Source organism: Stegodyphus dumicola, chromosome 2 (assembly GCF_044657685.1).
Source record: "Stegodyphus dumicola isolate Sdum_Otavi_A_Nest chromosome 2, ASM4465768v1".
Classification (NCBI taxonomy): Eukaryota; Metazoa; Arthropoda; class Arachnida; order Araneae; family Eresidae; genus Stegodyphus; species Stegodyphus dumicola.
Genome location: NC_140769.1, coordinates 114,100,502 through 114,123,081, shown reverse-complemented (window position 1 = coordinate 114,123,081; position 22,580 = coordinate 114,100,502). Strand labels below are relative to the sequence as shown.

At 33.8% G+C, this 22,580-nt stretch overlaps 1 protein-coding gene across 1 annotated transcript in view; it reads right to left on the bottom strand.

The window, feature by feature from the left end:
• Nucleotides 1-11,147, bottom strand: part of LOC118185823 (astacin-like metalloprotease toxin 5) — a 32,846-nt gene extending 21,699 nt beyond the window's left edge. Inside the window, exons 1-2 of the mRNA XM_035355743.2 lie at nt 10,996-11,147; nt 2,473-2,540 (exon numbers count right to left, since the gene is read on the bottom strand). Coding sequence (XP_035211634.2) covers nt 2,473-2,540; nt 10,996-11,062 — 135 coding nt within the window. The 5' untranslated portion in view covers nt 11,063-11,147. The remainder of the gene's footprint in view (nt 1-2,472; nt 2,541-10,995) is intronic.
• Between the last annotated feature and the right edge of the window lie 11,433 nt (nt 11,148-22,580).

The following is a 22,580-nucleotide window of genomic DNA, read 5'->3' as shown; positions in this document are numbered from 1 at the left end:
CACCGGAACTGCGGCGAGTTTCGAGAAAGATAGACCCTCAGATGCCAATTCGTGGGAAGTCTTCAATCACTCTGATCTTCGTACGACTTTAACAGGTGCGATATTAATCAAAAACGTTGAGAACGCTACTTTTAACTGTCATTTTTTCCGAGTGGCAGCAGTCTTGCATTTTGGAAATAGAAATCTGCTTTATTTTCCTTTCCGTAATCGTATACATGTTCTTCTAGAAAGAATGGAACAAGTCCTGCAGAAAAATGCAAACTATAGAGAAATTGCAATCTATTCTATGAAAAATCTGTGCACGTTTGTCTGTCTGCTTGTTTGTTTAGGGTATCATATCCACCGGAACTGCGGCGAGTTTCGAGAAAGATAGACCCTCAGATGCCAATTCGTGGGAAGTCTTCAATCACTCTGATCTTCGTACGACTTTAACAGGTGCGATATTAATCAAAAACGTTGAGAACGCTACTTTTAACTGTCATTTTTTCCGAGTGGCAGCAGTCTTGCATTTTGGAAATAGAAATCTGCTTTATTTTCCTTTCCGTAATCGTATACATGTTCTTCTAGAAAGAATGGAACAAGTCCTGCAGAAAAATGCAAACTATAGAGAAATTGCAATCTATTCTATGAAAAATCTGTGCACGTTTGTCTGTCTGCTTGTTTGTTTAGGGTATCATATCCACCGGAACTGCGGCGAGTTTCGAGAAAGATAGACCCTCAGATGCCAATTCGTGGGAAGTCTTCAATCACTCTGATCTTCGTACGACTTTAACAGGTGCGATATTAATCAAAAACGTTGAGAACGCTACTTTTAACTGTCATTTTTTCCGAGTGGCAGCAGTCTTGCATTTTGGAAATAGAAATCTGCTTTATTTTCCTTTCCGTAATCGTATACATGTTCTTCTAGAAAGAATGGAACAAGTCCTGCAGAAAAATGCAAACTATAGAGAAATTGCAATCTATTCTATGAAAAATCTGTGCACGTTTGTCTGTCTGCTTGTTTGTTTAGGGTATCATATCCACCGGAACTGCGGCGAGTTTCGAGAAAGATAGACCCTCAGATGCCAATTCGTGGGAAGTCTTCAATCACTCTGATCTTCGTACGACTTTAACAGGTGCGATATTAATCAAAAACGTTGAGAACGCTACTTTTAACTGTCATTTTTTCCGAGTGGCAGCAGTCTTGCATTTTGGAAATAGAAATCTGCTTTATTTCCACACGTGTTACCACTTCTCGCTTTCAAATCGAAGAGTTTGTTAATAAAAATTTGTAAGTTTTATAAAATAGGAACTAAAAATAGCTTTTTCAAACATTAAATGTGTTATTATTGTATAAGCTAATGTTCTGATATTGAAGAAAGTGTGCGATTTCATGTGACGTCATTGTATATCCTTTCGTTAATGTCAGCATTTTAAATAAATAGCAGCTGTTAGCAGCTTTTTTGTTTCAGATTAAGGCAATTGACACGATATGTTATTGCCACGATAATTCCTTTATTGATATTGAGAAAAGGTTGTTATATTACATTGAATTTAACCCCTGACGACGTACGTATACGTACTAACTTGAGTATCCAAAGTTTTTGTTTTCTAGCTTGGCAACAAAAACCTTTTTATGAATTGGTTGTTATCTGGAAAGAGTCGACTGATTTCGTTCATACTGAAATGTTTTTATGCACTTTCTTTCCAGGTGTACATAGAACTTATTAATTTTGTTTTGGTAGCAGCTAGCAAATTTGCATACAGTACATTAAATTAATACTGTAGCGTCTATATGTTTCCTCTTCATTTTATCATTTATTTCTGTACGTTTTAATTTTCGTAAAATGGCATCACAAAACGACTGTACGAAAGATAAACATTCATTGGAGTTTCATTTTAAAAGAGGTCACTTGATATTTGTTCCAATCCTGTTTTCTCGTTAATAAAATTGTTTAAAGAAGTTCGTTCTTCATATTGTATTAGTAATACTTTAGAGTTTATGCAACACACTTCAATAGTAATAGCATTTAGAATAGTTAATTTTATTTTGAGTTTTTCAGTTCTTAGAAATTATAAATATGGCTTTTGCCATAGCCGGCTTACTATTTGGGATATAAAATGTGCTTAAAAATGAATAGTCATTATACCATTATTTTACATTTCAGTTTCTCGCCCACCGCAAAATTGAGGGCATACGTACAAATATTATATCTGTCTTATATCATAATTTTATCGCATTAAATATATTATTGGATCATTAGGTAATTTTTCATTAATCCTATGCAAGTTATGCCATCTCATCTTGCTATTAGCGCTTTTAGTCAGTTTATTAAGTAAGTGTGAAATATATGGAAAATTTTGAATGTGTTAGATATGTAAATTAAACAAATCAATTTAGATCTCATGTGTGAAGGAAGGCTGAATCAAATTTTCTTTGCAAGCAAAATCAGCAAAAATAATAAACTAGTATTTGAAATAACCAGAACTTACGTATGGATCGACACCGTCCATGTCACCACCGAAGAGGTCAGGGTTTTCCATAGCTTGGCGAGCGATCTCTAAAAATATTAAGCAAAGCATATAATTAACAGAGGCACAGAAAGACATGGAAAAATTTTTAGAACGTATTGAAGAAATCTTAATGAATAATGCATAAACTATCATAGTATTTTGGAATACCTTATACATTCAAGTCATGTCTAATTCAAAAGTCAATAAAAAAGAATTTTTTTATATAATTTATTTTTATTTCCATTCTGATATGTGTTGCATATTTGAAAATGGTAATATCCAGTGCTTTCAGTCGATCATTACTCCCAATTTTCACTCTCACGTTAAATCACTTTTCAGGTGAGTCAGTTCTGGTGTAGGAGAGTCGGTCATATATATGTTTGATATTGTAGTTTTTGCGGAAGATGAAAACTGAAAACTCACCGTTAATCATGGTTGAGAAAAACTGCTGGCTAGATAAGTAGACGGAAAATCACAACAGGCTTGATCGTTAAAACATCATTTTTATTTTGAACAGGAAAATTTCTTCAGAAATACATTTTTACTTTATTTGGTGCCACTCTAACGCACCTACGATTTCTATATAAGGTTTACATTTCAGAAAATACAGAACGAAAGTGAAACGAGGGACTTCGTTTATTCAAGCAGGCGCAGGCGAGGAAAGTGATGCGTAGTAACTGCTGTCGTATTTATAAACCAGAAAGTGACCTTTGTTTCAGTCCTGAACAGCGATTGAAATAAAGATTTTGCACTGTAGATAAATAGACGTATATAACATAATATGCTGCAAAGTGTATATATGTAGAGTATCTCTGTGTTGTGAAATCGGTAATATAATTCATGTTTTTGTAAATTTGTTTAAACTTTTAAATCCTGTCAATCATAACGCAGACGACAATTTAAACTCGCTTTTGTAACTATACTAGCTCACTTTTATAACATTTATAATGCTTATAATTTATCCTCACTTTTCCGTCGAATCACTTTTGCAGCGTATCAGTTTTCCAATAACACTTATAACGAATCTGACTCTTATACTCTATTTTGTTTCAAATATTTTTTGCAGTGTATAACTTATTGCTCCTGCTTGAATAAACGACGTACTAATAAAGCTTATGCCGTTCAAAAATATCATTTTGTCTAAATATCATTTTGTTTATAATAATGGTTGTTCATAATAACAACGCATATAATGCTTGTAATGGATCCTCACTCTCAAGCCAAATCACTTTTACAGTGTATCACTTTTCAAATAACGTTTGGATACTTAGAACACTAAGAATATTGTTGTTATATGTTTGCTTTTCGGACAATAATATATATCGCTTAAAGCTTACTGTTTCCACAATTCCTTCTTATAGACGGATTTTAAAGTTAGATTGCATGAGATCTGAATATTATTACTGTCTTTTAATGCCAGAAATGTGCTAATTAAAATTATAAATATTTGACCAAAAGTAAATACTCTTATTTTAGTGCTAAAATAAAGAAACTTCTTGTTCTTCGTCAATGTTAAATGTAGATAAATACGGGCGTGTCTTTCGGACAAGTCGTTTTCATCTTCTGAGTTTTCTTTGTAGCATCTTCCCAAGCAGCACCGGAACGTTCTGAAAACGTTCAGAGACCGTGTCACACCGCTCTATAACGGTGTTAGGTGTATTTAGAATGTTCATAACAACGTGTTAAAGTGGTTCGTGTAACAACTGTGTTTTTAGTACGTACATTTCGACGTACAACACTGGTGTGTTTTGAAACGTTCCCAGAATGTGTTATAAAATACGTTCGACATAACATGCTAAAGTTGTGCGTGTTAGAACCGTATTCTTAGGACGAATATTTCTACGTTTAATACTGGTACTTTTCTAAGCGTTTTCAACGTGTGCTATAAAATACGTTCTAAACGACGTGCTAGAGCAGTGCGTATTATAACCCTATTCTTAAAATGTACGTTTTAATGTACAATCCTGGTACATTTCGAAACGTTCTAAACTGGTACTATGAAAAGCGTTCTAAACGACGTGCTAAGGCGGTGCGTATTATAACCGTTCTTAGAACGTATATTTTAACGTACAGCACTGGTACGTTTCGAAACGTTCTCAAGATGGTCTATGAAAAACTTTCTAAACGACGTATTAAAAGCGGCGCGTATTATAACCGTGTTCTCAGGACGCATATTTCAACGTACAACACTTATACTTTTTGAAACGTTCTCAACATGTGCTATAAAGTACGTTCTACAGGACATTCTAAATCTGTGCGTATTGTAACTGTGTCCCTAGGACGTACATTTTTAAAGCACAATAATGGTACTTTTCGAAACGTTCCCAGATATGCTATAAAGTACGTTCTGCATGACGTGCTAAAGAGGTGTGTGTTACAACTATGTTCTTGCAACGTACATTTCGACATAGAATACTGGTATTTTTCAAAACGTTCTCAATATGTGCTATAGCCCCCCCCCCAGCGGCCGAGCGGTAAGTCACTGAACACTGGTAGTTCTGTCCGAGGTTCGATTCCTGCGAACGGGCTGGCTGCATGGACGTTTTCATGTTTTTCCCCATGTGTAACGTGTATACGAGCCAGTTTCCTTTAGAAAGACCCCCACGAAGATCTCCCCTTTCGTGTAGTGCCTAAGAGCGGAGCACGTAAATAAAAAAATGTGCTATAAATTACATTATACATGATATTATTTATTATAGATGACGTGCTAAAGCTAATTACATCGTGTTCTTAGGATGTGCTTTCCAGAGAACCCATTGGTAATTTTCGAATCGCTCACAGCATGCTATCAAATGACGTGCGTGTTACACCTGTGTTCTTTTGTACATTTTTAATGTATAACATTGCAGTGTTGTACCATGGTCTTATCAAAACGTTTGGTGTAGTATAAAGTACATGCTACTCAGGTTACAATTCTTTGGCTCCAACTTTAAAAGAAAAAAAAAGCTTGCATACATTTTCTTCATATTTTCTAGTATGGAGTTAGGCACTTTCAAAGTTCTATCATGAAATGTTTGTTACTTTGCTTTTAAAATATACGCTGGGTTCACAAATGCCCTTACCTACCTTTATTTTCCCAACCATTGGTCGTACATGTATACTCCCGGGTACAAAAATGCTTCAAATTACGTTGAGAGTCCTGTGTCCGTATTCTTTAATTTGTAAAAAAATAATTTTCTGTAAAGTACGAAACCTAAGTTTTCAAAAATTTCTCCGGTCTCTATGCTTATCTTTAGGAAAATTTTAAATGTTTGACACCCGTACGACAAAAATCAAGCAAGTTACTTCATAGAGAAATCAAGAATCATATCCAGGTTCAATACACAAGCTGAAGAGCGAAATATTTGCATCTGGAGGTAACTGAACATGAAATATTTCTTAGAAGAATAGTTCTGATGTCAAGGAGACTATATGACGAGCATTTCTATGTAGATTACTGTAAAAAGTATTGACTAATTATTGTCTTTCGAAAAGGGATCTTGTTTACAGAATTAAGAATTAGTGTTGTAATGGTCCGACCTATAATTTACAGCTAAATCTGTGGAGCTTTGAGTACTGGTAAGCGAATAATCGCTTTAGTTCAGTAGACAGAGAACAGAACTCAGAAAGGGTTAAATACTCTTTATTTCTCAAAATAAGAATTGAACAGTTGACTCCTTCTCGGAGTTTACAGCAAAGCCTCCACTTGGGCTTGAACTCAAGATTTACTAAGAAATAAAATTTTAACTAAAAAAGATATAGCCGAAGCTATCAAGATTCTACAAGGGTTGGCCTCTTAACGCTAGCTAAACGGCGAAGCTATCAAGGACCTAAAGTAAAAAGCGCGTAAAAGTAGCTTTGGAGAGAGTATAGCCTAAAGGAGAACGTGCACTTATCAGAATCTCTGGCTCTCTAACGAAATCAGCAGAGCTTCAAAGTTAAATACTTTCTCCTCCTTCATTTGCATTTAACCGCGATTCTAAAACATGTTGTAGCAGGAAATTGTAAGCTGAAATTAGAAGAGATAGGACAGTGGCTTTAACTAAAACTAACTGTTATCAACTTAGAATAAACCTTACAGTGTTCTAGGAAACAGTGGCAAATTTCAGTATTAAAACACAGCCAACTAGCAGTATTATTAGCATTAACTAAAAATGAAAAATATGTACCTTAATGAATTTCTGAAGATTACTAGATCATGATTCTAAAGTAATAAAACTTCATGTCAATATTTATAACTTACATTTAGGCTTGTATGGTTTATATTTATTTTAACTAACATTTATTTTAAGTTATCTTTCCTGTCAAACCTTTACTTTCCCCTAGAATTGCCAATACTAGAGTATGTAAATTGTAGTAGAGCGCGCAGTATATTCAAATTTAGCAGAAGTGAGTTGAGTTTAAATAGAAGGGAAACGAGATTGTAGGTGTGCTTCTTGAATCGCGAACGTGAAGGTTGCTAGGGAGAATTTAAGAACCGCGCGTGTCGGCCTGTGTGCCCATTTCGGCAGATTTTGCTGGATCTCTCAACTGCTTAATTAGTAAGCTCGCTGAATCTCAGCCGTATTTTAGAACGCGGTTAGGTTAGTTTAAGATCTCAGAGCCTCGTGGATAGTGATTTCGTTATTTATTCATCTAGTCATTATTTTTCCGTTTTACAGTCTGTTTCAGTTAAACCGCCGGGTCAGCGTAGTTTGTGAGCGTCAAGTAAACGCAGCTGTTATTTTAAAAGTTGAGTAAAAAGAGCTTTAAACCCTTGTTACGTGTCTGTGTAAATTCACACTTAGTAGCAGTCACTACTACAGTTGCTGACAAGTTGGGGCCACAACGATATTACAGGCTTTGAAAATTTATAAATTTATTGCGTGAAAATTCTTTTGGCATACCAGATATAACAAACTTATAAAAAATAATGTAACGCTAAACAATAATGTAACAAAATTATAAACAAACTAGTAAACTAGAAACAAATATCACCAAATGATACTAGGAAAAGAATTCGGTTTAGAAAGATGCTAATTCGCTTTCAAGCTACCCCTTAAAGCAAATTCAGAGTGACATCAAATTTCGCGAATTTTCAAATTAAATACCCAGGACAATTTTTCTTGTACTGGAGTTAAACTTTTTGTCTTCTATATTTTATAACGAGTACAAAAGTTTCCTAAACAAAAGTACACTGGTGGATAATTGCTAAGCTGGAAGGACAGCAGCGACAGAAACCATAAAATGGAAGGCACGAATATGTGGAAATTAGCAGAAGTGCGGGATACAGTAAGACGTGGCTATGCGTGTGCAAGTTTTTAATTGCCGAAGTTATTCATCACGTGATCAATTCCTAAAAGAGGTAAAGAATTTGACGCGTTGTTGTTGACATTTGTTGTTTAAAAGAAAAATTTAACGGGAAAGAATCAATTGACCATGTTGCACGTTTTTTATGTCTTCCGGCATCACTAAGATGATTTTACGCTTGGCTGTATTATTTACAATACTCAAGAAGGACGAAAAAATAACAAGTTCAGGTGCTAGGGAGTTCGACGTCAACCGCAGTGTTGTTTCAAGGCTTTGGAAATCATTTCAATCAGATAGTGTAGCAAACGTCACGGGAGATGTCATGTTCGCAATGCGACGCCTGCAGGAGAAGATATATAATGCTATGGACAAAACCTACTGGCGCAGTACAGCTATTAAGGTAACAAATAAGTTACTTGCTGCTAATGGCAAGCGAATCTCCCGAAAAAGTGTAGCCAGACATTTGCATCAAGGATAACTATATGCTCGCCGTTCTGTTCTGTGCATTCCATTGTTCAGACAGCAACGTACCGCCATTTTTAATGGTATTGCGAGCATACTTGGCTTGTGTAGTATTGTTAGATGAGAGTAGGTTCAGTATGTTAGCAGATTATAGACAACAACTGATTTGGTGTGAGTATGGTACTGCTATTCGCCCAGAAAATATCCAAGAAAGGACCTGAATCCAAGATGCAGCATCATTGTATGGGCCGGCAGTAGGATCAATTGGCCGCACGCCCCTACATTTGGTTGTAACTGGTACTATGACTGGTACGTCAATGATATTCTGCTGCGTTGTCTTCGCATGCTCCGGGGTGCTGTTTGGTATAAATGTGTTTGCGTGAACAACAAGTAAGATGTAATCGAACAGTCGCTGCCCAGGAGTGTCTAGAGAGCGAGGATATTCAACCCCTCGCATGGCCAGCACATTCTCCACATCTGAATCCAAGTGAAAATTTTGGAATGCTTTGTGGGGGAGTCTTGCTAGTCGGAAGTGCCCTCCTATAAACAAGGACACTCTAATCCAAGCACCGACAGAGGACTGGGATAAATTACCCATCAGCTGTTAGATAATGTTGTGCAAAGTAAGACACGACATGTGGAAACGTACATCGCCCTCCATGCTGACCATATCCCGAACTGACATCTTATGCCAGAATGCCTCCACCAATTGCATTTTTTCACTTTTAATATTCAGAACAATATAACCATTTTGTCCCTTGTATACTTTTCAAAGTCTTTTAGATTTCAGAGCGCAAAAAGTTATCTTTATTGTTATATCCTAGTATTCTAGTCTTTGCATCATTTAAGACGTTTTTGTGCATGGAAGTATATGTGCAAAATGCGATGAATAATTGTGGAAATAAAAGGCGGGTAAAGGTGTATCAAATATACACCGTCTCCACAAAAGGACACGGTGTATATTTGATACAAACCAGAGCTCATTTACTTATTAAGTTTATTCCTTCTTCTATGCTTTTAAAACAAAAATTTTGAAGCTGAAAGTTGTTTTAATCTTCTGAGGTAACTGGGTGTCATTTTCACTAAATCTACTTTATCAGCTTTTCTTTTTGCAGAAATCTTAAATACTTCCGATATTAATTTTCTATTCTTGCAGACCTAGCGTTTTCTTTTAACGTATCTATACTTTTCCCTTTTCCTCCCTTCCTGCTGATTGATAGTATCTTCGTTTGAACCAATATCAGTTTTATATTTTTCGGACATGTAATTAACCTTGATAGCATTCGCTTGAACTGACAAAGATACGATATTAGTACAGTCCAGAATCCATAGTTTCAAAATATCTATGATTTCAATAAATTTTTATATTATCATTTTCCAAATCGCAGAGTAAGTTCCGCGGTTGTTAATGAATTCAGCTGACTTTTCAGAATTTGCCTGGCCGTTAGTAATGATAAAATTATTTTTGTAAAAATTACATGGATTTTTATGTAATCTTGCATTAAAAAATCAGTTTATTGCTCAGAATGTAAAAAATGCATCAACATTTTTGAAGCAAATATTAGTTTATAACAGTAGTTCCCGTTCAGATATGTGCCGTATAGAAATGATACACTTTATGAACTTGAAACTTTCATTATCAGATAACTTTTGTTACGTAAAGTATATTAATTATTACGCTTTCGTTTTTTTTCACTCACGTATGAAGCTGTCACCAACACCAACCATTGTTGCTGCAGCATGATTTCCATTTTCTTTCGCAAATTGAATGTCTTTGCATTTTAAACCAGCACTGAATTTGTTTCGTTTGGCTCTAGCCATGTTTACTACTAAAAGGTAACTAGATCAATTGTATTTCAACTAAAGCAAATGAGATTCAATTGTTTACTTTGATGTTCACTCCAAAATCATGGCTTCAAATTACTATAGAAAGAGAAAACACAATCCCTTCTGTCAAGAATAATTTACTCATTCAAGCTTTTCACTCCCCCTTTCCCATATTTTCCCTCTTATCACTTGCCAATTCAGTATACCATTGTCGAAAGCCTGGGAAAAATCTTCAGTTGAATGATTTCAAAAGATAAGAACATCGTACATGTATCTTTCAGTTTTCTTCGGAAAGAAAAGGGTGCGAATTAGACCTAAACATTAAGAAATATAGTTTGAAATTATAAGTACACGTTAAATTCCGTAATATACGATACTTAATAAACATTTTATTTTCTCTCAAAATAAAAATATTTAATTATCGTCAATATATTTAAGTTCTTAGTTTCACTCCTTCTCTCGTATAGTTATGCTTTAAACTAGAATTTAATCTGGCAGCACTATTCACGTGCGTTTCAGAGCAAACTAAAAATCGGAATGCTAAGCTGCATGGAGTTTTACCAATTTCCTAATCTCAAGGATTTCTTTAATTCTCTAATTACACTTCAGGAATCTCGTGTTATATAGAATTTGCCTATCTACTTAAGGATATAAATTTGAAGTCAGAAAGTATTACGAATTCATTGAGACTTCTTGTACACTAGCTTCTATTTTTTTCCTATTAATTCAATTATTCAGTAAAGGAATTTTAATTATCCGCTAAATTATTTCAATATCCAATGCTATTCAACAGAACAATAAAACATCCCATATTAGCTCAACAAAGTAACGCACAGAGGATTAATTGAAAAACAAAAGTATTTTACCGAATAAAAGTATAGCCTTATTGAACTACAGTTAAAGAAAAAATACCTTAATGTAATAAACATAATTTATATTCCTTACCAACATCGTCCTCTTCTGCCAGAACTGCAGTAGTCAAAGCCAAAACGAGAACCAAGTAGAACTTCATATTGACTTTAGAGTGAACACAACTAAGTTCCGAAAACTGAGCTCAGTACATATTTTAAATTTTCTTTAAAAAAGGTTCGCTTATCATTGAACAGTATCTTAAACTGAAAATTACCACCTGCTTCAAGAGTTAAATCATTTCTTGATAATAACTGTGATTTTAGAGTAGTTTCTCATTAAAAGAGACACCTGTTAGAATTTTTTTATCATTTTCGAAAGCTGTGTATTTACATTTTTCTTTTATAATGTCGAAAAATAAAATATTTTTGTCATTTTATTTATTTTGTTTGGGGAAGGAACGTACCATAGTTATCTACAAATAATATTTCAGTTCTCTGAAACGTGTGATGTTTACAGAGAGAAAATTTTCACTTTTTGCTGTTTAAGAAATTGATAAATAATCTTAAAAGAAAAATAATCAGGTAATAATCTGGTAGTTCTTTAATATTAATTTTACCATTTTTCTTAAATTAATTTCTCTGTATAAATTTCTTTTGTATTTAAATTGTCCAGAATATGTGTAAATAAAAATTAATCAACTTGTAAACATTCAAAAGTATTAATTTAAATCAAACAACAAAAATCAGCAAAAGTCAAACAACAAAAATCAGCGTAATATTTTTCAAATTTTCACAGGACTAGTTTCGATGGTTTTACCGAACTATCATCCTCAGCTGCAAAAGCCCAAATGAACGAGATAAGACATAATGATTATATAAGATAAGAAAGCCAAGTTATTCAAAAAACATCTTCCATTGGTGAAATGGATTTACTAGAGGCATTTCACATTCAAAAAAATTTTTCTGTTCTAGTTAACGACCCTAATTCCAATCCATCTTTTCCTTCAGCCTTGAAACAAATTATGTTTTAGTTCTGGTTTCATCAACAGATGGCTCCAGTAACTTATCTCCTGTCCATGGCTTTCTTATATTATCTAATCATTATATCTTATCTTGTTCATTTGGTCTTTTGCAGCTGAGGATGATGGTTTGGCAAAACCATCGAAATTAGTCCTGTGAAAATTTGAAAAATATTACTCTGATTTTTGTTGTTTGACTTCTAAATTAATATTTGTTCGGCGTGTTATTGTATCTTAATTATTCGAAAGTAATTAAATCTTAGAGATTTGACTGCATAATAAATTAGATTAAGGCAGAGCTGTTTGAAAAAAAAAATGCTCTCCATGCTGCAGAAAATACAAAGGTTACCTTAAAAATTCTGTTTAACTTGTAGATCTGAAACAGATTTGGGGTTGACAAAATACAGCACAATAGAACTGAAGATATTTTCGGCTTCTTATTCAAATCAGTGTTCACATTTAAATGAAGTTAGATTTAATTTGATAATAAAAAATAACAAATATTTAATCAATTTTAACCTTTAAATATTAATAGTAACTAAGACCTGTAAATTTAAACTGATGTGTATAAGTGAAATATCAAATGTACTTGCATGTGAAATAGTGTTGCACGTATTTATCTGAAATAATGACAAACTTAGTAGATGTACTATATAAAAGTAATGAAGAAGGGAAAAAAAGATAGGAACAAATACGAAATCCTATTTAGCAGTTATCAATGAAAAAATAGAAATAGATACTATCAGAAAAATTAAAATTGTCCCACGGTAAACTTTATTACGATTTATTGCCTACTTTTCACACTCTGACTGCAACACTAAATTTCACTGGAGATATTTTTTGTTTAAATACGATTACCAAATAGATCCTAAGAACTTTGGTTTCAACGCTATAACCAGGTCTACTTTTCAACAATCGTTAAAAGACTACTTTCTGCGATGCACCATTTACCCATTCATATTGTGTGGGATTTAGATTGAGAAACTATGCATATTATGTAATAGATATAATATTTACACATTCAATTATTTCCATAGACATACAGGCCGCCTTTAATTCGTTGTGGTGGCTTAACAAATTAAATAAACTATAAAAGATTTCATGCCCCAAAACTCTTTAAAAACTGCTGAAGAAGTTCTTAAGTAACAGTCTTACTTAAGTAACAGTCTTACTTAAGAACAATCTTGCCTTGGGCCACTATTAATGAACGTAGTAGAAGATTCTGGTTTCTGACTATTTGAGTATGACGAACATATAAAAATACTGGTATATGCACATGATTTTCTGCTACTACATCCCAGCATGCAGTGACCTTATTCATAAGATGATAAAAATATCATAAGCTCAGTATATCTGCATCTAAACTTAAAACATGCTCATTAGCTCATTCCCTAAGACATACTTGTCCCCAAGAAAACGTAGACGTTTCTGTAACATTGCAAGCATGTCACACTGTGACGATCACAGCGTTCATAGTGACGCTGTATGTATGTCTTAATTTCCGCATTTTGTGACGTCGTACTACGACGTTTATGTGACGTCACACCGCGACGTTTATGCAAAGTCACTCTGTGACATTATTGTGAACTCATCCTGTGACATTCATGTAATGTCCCACTGAGACTTTGATATAACGTCAGAGAGTGAGAAGAATGTAACATAACAAAGTGGCATGAATGTTATGTCACTGAAGATGTGAATGGTTGTCACGTAACATTGCATTGATTTTTAAATGATTAGTGTAATGTCGCAGTACTCCTATTTTAGACAGTTCCTTCAGTTAAATCGGTAACTATAACGATGTGTTGTTAATCTAATAAGTTATATTCTTCAAGGTACTAAAATATTTCTGTAATATTCGAAGTTTTTAAATTATTAAAAATATTCAATATAATCGTGTGAAGTTTTCTGATCGAACTATGGTCATATCCCATCATATTAATGTTATATAACTGTGTCTCATGTATGATTTCTTTACATATCTGATTAAATCATAATGTACTTGCAAATCAAGAACTTATTATATTTATATGATCCAGAAGTGATCCTATAGTCATTTTCTAAAGCGTGTCACATTGCGAATACTTTTGAGTTTTACCTTTCCAGAAGCAACATAATTTTACTTTTGCCTGTTTTGTTTAGAATTTAAAGTCATTTATATTTTTTCCAAATTTCCAAATTGCATTAAAAATCTGAGTTCTTATTTAAGTTTGTTAAATGGTTAACTATATTTCGAAGTTTAACCCATGTTTTTTTTCTTTCTAAATAGAAATATTTAAAAAGAAATCCATTTGTTTTGTAATATTTGCTTTTGAAAATGTTCGGCTTTTTTTTTAATGCTATTTTTTCTCCTCTGTTTCTATTTTTCGTAATTGCCAGAAAATGAAATGAATTATTAGATGTGACAGTTAACCTTTTTAAAGCAATTTACGAGATTAGTTTCATATATTAAAATATGATGGCATGGCTCTGATGTTGTACAGGTGGACTCTCTTGAAAGTATTCATTTGATTTTCTTTATTAAAATCAGGAATGTAATACATAACAAGACGGGAATTAGGAAATATTTTCTTAGTATATTTTTAATTGAACAGAAATACATTATACGATTTCTTTAACATAAAAATAGTTTTTTTTATTTACTTTTACCATAGTGAATATAAAAGCAAATTTATGTCTTTCATTTTATGATCTACGAAATTAAAACTTTATTTCATTTATTTTAGTTCAAATAGAAATTGGCCTTATTTGAGAAAATAAAACTAATCCACTACTTAAATTTTCTAGGAAAAAGACGTATTTTATATTGTTTTACGGGAGAAAAACTGAATTCATTTTTCAACTATGTAAATTTACAGCTTTTTTAAAATAAAAAAAATAAGGAAAATACAAAACTCTCTATATTATTACTGGTTATATTATAAAAATATGTTTTTATTCTACAGTAAAAGGCAGCGAAATCATCCGGAAATTTTAATGACTTAAACTGACTCGCCAGGAATTTTCTTTCTGTTATAAACAAATATCTGATAGGAATTGATTTGTTTGTTTGAATACGGCAAGGAAATAAGGTCTGCCCCAATAAAAAAAAAAAAAATCCATGAAGTTATATTTTCCCAAGAAATCTGTTTTTCTTCCTCTGGTTCGGGGCAAATATTCACTTAAATGAATATAATATGCAAATTCACGTTATCACAGAGAAATTGCTTAATTCCTCTGTGAAAAACTATCAGCACATTAGACATCCCTCAAGTTTTGTTCCAACTTGTACAGAGTAACAATTATTGAACTATATAAAATAAAACGTGAATTATTTAAAAACTATTGTGTGCACAAACTTTAATGAACATGTAAACGTCACTGCAGATATTAAGATTTAGGTTATGACATGTTCGATATGCCTGCCATCTTTGGCTATGAAGTGGCGCAGACGAATAGCAAAATTCTGCATGACCCGCTGAAGTGTCGGAACATCGATGCTGTCGATGACTTCTTGAATGGCATTTTTCAACTCAGCAATGGATTTTGGGTTATTTCTGTACACATTGTCTTAATTTTACTTGGTATTGTGCTAATATTATAATTGTCTCGTATAGTTAGATGTATGTTCTTGTACTGGTGCACCAGCGTTTTGGTGCATAATAATTTTAACTGCTTAACTAACTTTTTAACTGCCGAGTTTTATCATCTGTTGTACAGTATTATTTTGTTTATATATGTGTAATAGTTTACTACCACGCATCTATTTTCGAATGAGTACATCTGTACATTTGCAACAATATTTTATTTCGATAATCCGTTTCCTAGCATCATTGTACATCATATTTGAATATTCTTGGTTACACGTTGATTTCTATTCAATTAGGAATGTTGCTGATCGACTTAAAAAAACGCCAAAGACATCTTCATAGCTTTTTAAAAATCAGAGACAACAGAAGGTGTTTGAGTTCATTGGCACATTCGATCAACATGAGATAAAGTCCAATGAAATCGTGAGATTAGAAGTAATAAGTTTCGATTATAATTTAACTGTCAGCACATATATGTTTGGAAGTGGATCGGGCAACAAGAGAAAACTACATTTACTGTAGAATGCTATATACTGAAACTCTGACTTTCTGATTATTTAATGTAAAGCCGAATATTTTCTTAGTCATTCTGCAAATTGTTTCATAACCAGTTTGCCCTCAAATATACAAGTTAAATTTCAGCACGTTGAGTTTAAACCACACACTCCACTGCCACCCAAGTCTTTCTCTGAAAGTCAACAGCCTTTCATGACCAGCGCATCAGCATTACCTCTCTTCAATATATTGATGTGTGAGATATAAGGAAAAACCTCTTATAGAATATGCCTGAACTGGCTGGCCAATTGAACGACATTCCGCATATTACAGCCTCTAATTACTATTATTTAACTATGCATAATCCCCCAAAAGCAACCGCTTATTGAGAACTCTTTTACACTAGTATTCGAGATGCGATAGTAAGATTGGTTCTTTTCTTCTTTTCGTATAAGGTTCTGTCAAAAGGTTTCCGTCAAAAGGTAAGCTCTGCTTATCAAAACTACACTATCGTCGTAAGACTGAATATCATCTCTTTCCAAACAGTCACCTTGCGGAGTAATGCACATGACCCAGCGTATGGAATTCTCACTGAAACTGGGCAGTAATATGAAAGCGGTGACCTTTCGGCAGCATCTTCGGGGAAAGGAAGAAGCTAGCAGGAGCCAAATCTGGGTAGTAGAGAAGGTGCGAAAGTGATAACATGTTACGATTAGGAGGAAATTCACGTCCGAGAATTGCTTGGTAACAGACTGTTTTGTCGTCTTGAAGAATCTAGTTCCTGAACTCATTGATTCAGTCGCTTTTGCTAAATGTTTTTTTTTTAACAAACACCGCAGAATTTCATGAGAAAACATTTTAAACTTTCTAATAAGTTGGCCTTGTGGGGCGAGTTAGGCTTCATTAAGCTAAGATTCGTTTTCACCGTCTTTGGGTATGATCGTCTGTACTATTTCGATGACTGCCTTTTGTCTTAGGTTTGTATCATACCCTCAAGACACCTAAGTAGTTATGGTTAGGGCCGTGCTTATCCGCTAAATGGTCACGGATACCTTGGCACGTTGCTAAGCAATTTTTCTTCTATTCAAGGATCAGCAATCATGGAATACGCTTATCAACGACATGCCGCATGTTCAAGATGTTAAATTGACTCACACGACATGATAATAACGTCTGAGTACCATTCATCTTTCTGCAATGTTCTGCATGAAAATTTTCTAAAATTCAATTATATTTTCGAGGATTATGAGTACTTCTCTTGAAAACGAAGACGACTTTCCCCTTTGAAATGCCTTTGCACCTTAAAGCATTGCGTAACGTTCCTGCTGATACATGTCCAATGCCTGTTTAGCCAGTTTGCTAGTTTAGTGCAGAGTTTTTCATCGACTCCTTGCTCCATCTTTCTATCCATGATGCATTAACAGACAGTACTATATATATATATGTGTGTGTGTGTGTGACAATAAAAACGCCATTTTGATAACTCCCAATTCCAGCACACAAATGGTTCATGGCACGCTGCGTCATTGAGGAAGGTTGCTACTAGTGCAGCCCTGTGCTGTCATTTGCAGCTCTTCTGCGGAGCGAATCTAGGAATGTATTTCATGCAACTATGTATAATAATTTAATGAAGTTTGGGTTTCTTTCATGGGGCTGCTTTCTCTCTTTTTCCAAATATTATATATATCAACTTATGTGACGTTTTATCATTTGCATACCTAATATTCAATTCAATAAATATCAATAACATTGCATTACGTTTCTAGTACTCAGTTTACTTAATCAATAATACTTAAAAAACAAAATATTTTTTAATAGGAAACAGTATGTAAATCTCTGATGATATGCATTTGCATTCTATTTATTGTTATAATCTTTCTTAAAAATATAATATAAATATGTATTTTATTTTAAGAAAAGTTTTATTGTTACAATTATTATGAGATTTCGTTCAGCACTTGCATGTTAGCAGAGTACATAATTCTGAATACTTATGCTCTACTGATGTTTTAATTTAATACGCACTGGAACACATTGGAACAGGTCCTTAAGTAGCAGAAAGCAACATTTGTTACGGTGTACCTATTCTTCATCCTTAATGGAGTTTTTTTTTACGTAAGACATTTTCTCCTTCAAGTGTTGAATCTGAATTCAGTGAAGATTTGGTATTTAGTCTTGATCCATTTACTTATGTCAATGAAATATTTAAATTACCTAATTATGTTAATAAATAATAACATAAATCAGTATGTTAACAATATTTCAGCATTTATGGTAAAAAAGAGTTTAAATAATAGATTTTCAGGTGATCCAATGACTGGATGTGTCAAGACCTAATTCTTCTATCCACTTACTTATAATTTCCAATCACTATCCACTAAAATATATGCTGTGCATACTGTTTCAAAAAAATATCTTGTAACAGTGAGGACATCTTTCCGTTACACCCATCCATTTTCAAAATATAATCGATTATTACTTTATATTTTTTATATAATTTAACGATTTGAAGCAAAACATTTATCAGAACTGATTGCATCCGACTTTGCATAATAAATTCATAAATATTTTATCGGGAAATAAATAAATCCAAGAACTGCATTAAATAATGTAATTTCGTTTACGCAATTTATTTGGGACTTCGCTGGCGAAAAATCCAACATTGTAAACCGAGCGAAAGTAATCATTAGTAAAATGAAGCATAAATAACGTATAATTTCAGTTGCAGGAGATTCTTCGTCTTTTCAATTATCGGTTACTGCGTAGAAAGAATTCATCGGAGAAAAGCTTACAACGTTAATTTATATTTTGCCCTAAGAAATCATAAAATTCTACTAGCTCAGTTGTATGTATTCATACGTTAAACGACAAACGACAAATTAGGGTAATTAGCAAACTCATTCAGTTATAGGTGAAAAATATTTGTTAAAGAAATAATAACCTCGATAGAAGATTACTGTTGCAGAGAGATAAATGGCTTTATTTTAAAACACATTCTTTCAAAATAAAGATATTTATGATTTTTAGTTCATGCTTTAAGGTAGATTTCGCTAAAATAATGGTGTTTTGATATCTATTTCAAAAGTTCAGAAAAATCTGAAATAGTAGTCGAGTTTTATTCCTCTTCCATAGACTACTTAGTCTGAGGGCAAAGAGAAATGAAAACCCTGGAATTCTAAATGCTTGCTAAAAAAAGGTAATTGGAAGAATTAAGCATATATAATTAATTTTCTAATTTTGAATATTACTAATGCTACAGTGGATGGACAAAAATAAGGAAACACCTTGTGAAATGCATGTTTGAAAAGAAAGATTGATTTTAATGAAATATGTAGGTGGCGCTGGCGTTTTTGACTACTGACGCCACCTATACAACTTCGTAAATGTGCTAAACAGTTCAGTTGTTGTCGGAGTAGTGTTATGTGAGGTTCTCATTGCATTATGTCAGAGTTAACAGACTTCGAACGTGGGCAAATTGTTGGAGCACGTATGGTAGGTGCTTTCGTAAGCAAGGTAGCCGAGGTGTTTAGTGTTTCAAGAGGTACTGTATCGAAGATTTATTCCGCATATTTGAAAAGCGGAAAAACATCATTTGCTAAATCACAGCGCTGACAAAAGTGTGTCATGAGTGATCGTGACAGACGATCATTAAGGGCAATTGTGACGAAAAATAAGAAGATCACAGCTGCAAAAGTTACTGCTGAAATGAATGTTGTGTTACCGAACCCTGTGAGTACCAAAACAATTAGAAGGGAGCTTCATAAACAGGGAATTGCTGGCCGTGCTGCTATTGAGAAGCCACTCATCAGTGATGCTAATGCCCGTAACAGGAAAAGGTGGTGTTTAAGTCATAAAGCCTGGATTATAGAGCAGTGGAAGCGAGTAATATGGTCTGACGAGTCTTCTTTCACATTTTTTTCCCACTTCTGGCCGAGTTTACGTCTGGAGAACGCCATCTCAAGCCTAAAATACAGACTGCTTGTTGCCAAGAGTGAAACATGGCGGGGGTTCTGTTATGGTTTGGGCAGCCATATCGTGGTTCTCTGCTAGCCCCATGATAACTGTGTTAGGGCACATGACTGTCAAGACTTATGTGAATATTTTGGCCGATCAAGTTTATCCCATGGTACAAACTTTGTTCCCCGATGGTGATGGTGTCTTCCAAGACGACAAAGCCCCTGTTCACACAGCTCACATTGTCCAGGACTGGTTTCCTGAGCACGAGGATGAGTTGTCCCATCTTCCCTGGCCACCACAGTCACCAGATCTGAATATTATCAAACCTTTGTGGTCTACATTGGAACGGAAAGTGCATTCTCGTTATCCACCGCCAACATCGTTATCTGAACTTGCCACCGTTTTGCAGGAAGAATGGTATAATATTTCCTTGGCAAACATACAGGAACTGTATTTATCCATTCCGAGAAGACTGCAAGCTGTTTTGGATGCCAACGGGTTTCCTACACCATATTAAGCAAAGAAACATGTTTTTTTAAAGGTGTTTCCACATTTTTGTCCAATCCCTGTATGTTTAATGTGCTGTGTTATGTGCAAAGACAGAGAAATAAGTGAGCAAGATTTCTTTATTATCGAGTAATTACTGATAAAATTTTATTTAATAAATAATGCAATGGTATTACTCTGTGCACATCGCATTTTGTTAAGTTACGCTGACGCAATGCATAAGTTTATACGTATTAGTTTTATTTAACTAAATTCATTTATTGCTATCTCTTAGAGATGCCCTAATTAATCAGTAGCAAAGTTTCAGATTCCGAAAAAACTAACTAAGAAGAGTTTGCGCTTAGTTTTTAACTAGATATTTTACCTTATACTACTTTCCTATCTTCCTCATTCCCATTTTCATGCCAACATGTATAGTTCTAGTTCACGTGATATTCAAATGAGGTAGAAATAAGAGAGTATATAAAGAAAGCTTTTATAGGGTAGAATCGGAACGTGTTCTGCCTGTTGAAGACCACATTTGCTAATTTGATTTCCTTGCTAGTAGTACCTTTTGGTCTGGCGTTATTCTCGCCATTAGGAATATTACTTCGATATTAGGTCAGAGCCAGATTGCGCTTTATTCTAATTGTGCAGCCGTTAGGCTAACTTGTTTTTCTTAGTTTTAGTGAATCCATTATTTTTGATTTAAACTATAATTGTTGCCTTCACTAGGCACAAGTGCGGCCGTCAGTTAATTTCAGTCAAATAAAAAGAGGCTTTATACACCTTCCCTGTCTCGATTGTACCTACAAGACATTGCGATAATTCGCTTTTAGTTTTAAGAGTTCTCGTACATTTGATTTTACCAAAGAATACGAGACTCTATAACTAACATTAACGTTCTTGAGCAAAAATGCTTATCAGTCCTGGATTAGTTTGCAGCTAAACAGCGGAGGATAATTAAACTAAAAAATCTGATGTGTTTGTTCACCACATAACTTCCTTGTACAGAATATTAAATTATACGTATTTTTTCTTTCATTTTATTTAAACTTATTGGATTGAATTAAATCTGCTTCGTCGATAGCGCATAAACCACAATAGAATAAATGCTCTCTTAAAAATTCACTATATTTGTTTACCGTAGCGACACTCTGACGCTAGATTCACTTAACAGCTTTCTATTTCGTTCATATTATAACTCAAAATGCACAAAATTTATATCATTTGAAGAATTATCTAATCTTTGCCACATGCTCTATTCAAATACTCTAATATATCTAGAACGAGGCATTAAAGAAATTAAGCAAACAAAACAAAAAAGAAACACTTTTTCACAGACGATTAAGTATTTCTCATTCCGTTAATTCAGTTCTCACTTCGCGACAAGGCAAAAATACATAAAAACCCAAAATATCTGTATTAAAAATTACGAAGTAACTCTTAAACACTTATTTCCTCGATAAAATTCCAGAAACGATTAAGCACGATTTAGTTCGTAATAATAAATGAAGGAGTTATCTTTGTTGTGGTGAAGCTTAGTGCCCCTAGATTGCAAACAAATCTACTATTCTGCTATTTCAAATGTAAAGAAATATGTCCGCCATGTTATTTAAAACTTAAGGCTTAACCGCACTTAAACAGCTTTGAAATTGTTGTTAATTGTACAAATATTGCTTGCAGATTTACTAAAGGCATAAAACCCTTAACCGGAAGATAAGAACAACATAATTTAATCATTTTAAAGCAAAAAATGCACAATTTACTAACATATAAGAGTAAAGAAACTGAGATCACTGAGCCTGGTAACAGAGTGTATATATATATATATATATATATATTTATATACGTTTAGTGCGGGCGATTGCAACCAAAATACGAGGTGCACATCAACATGTTATAGCAGACCCTATATGCAAAATTTCAACGTTCCGAGGCTACTCGTTTTTGAGTTATGTGAGATACGTACGTACATACGTTCGTACGCACGTACGTACATACGTCACGAAAAATCCTCTTCAGAATTCATTTTAAAAGAAGTTTTATAATTTTTTTTGAGGAAAAGAGTCTTTTATTCTGTCTTTACGTACAGATGACACACAAAAACATCGTTAAATTGCTTTCGATAGCGGTCAAAACCGATATTGTCA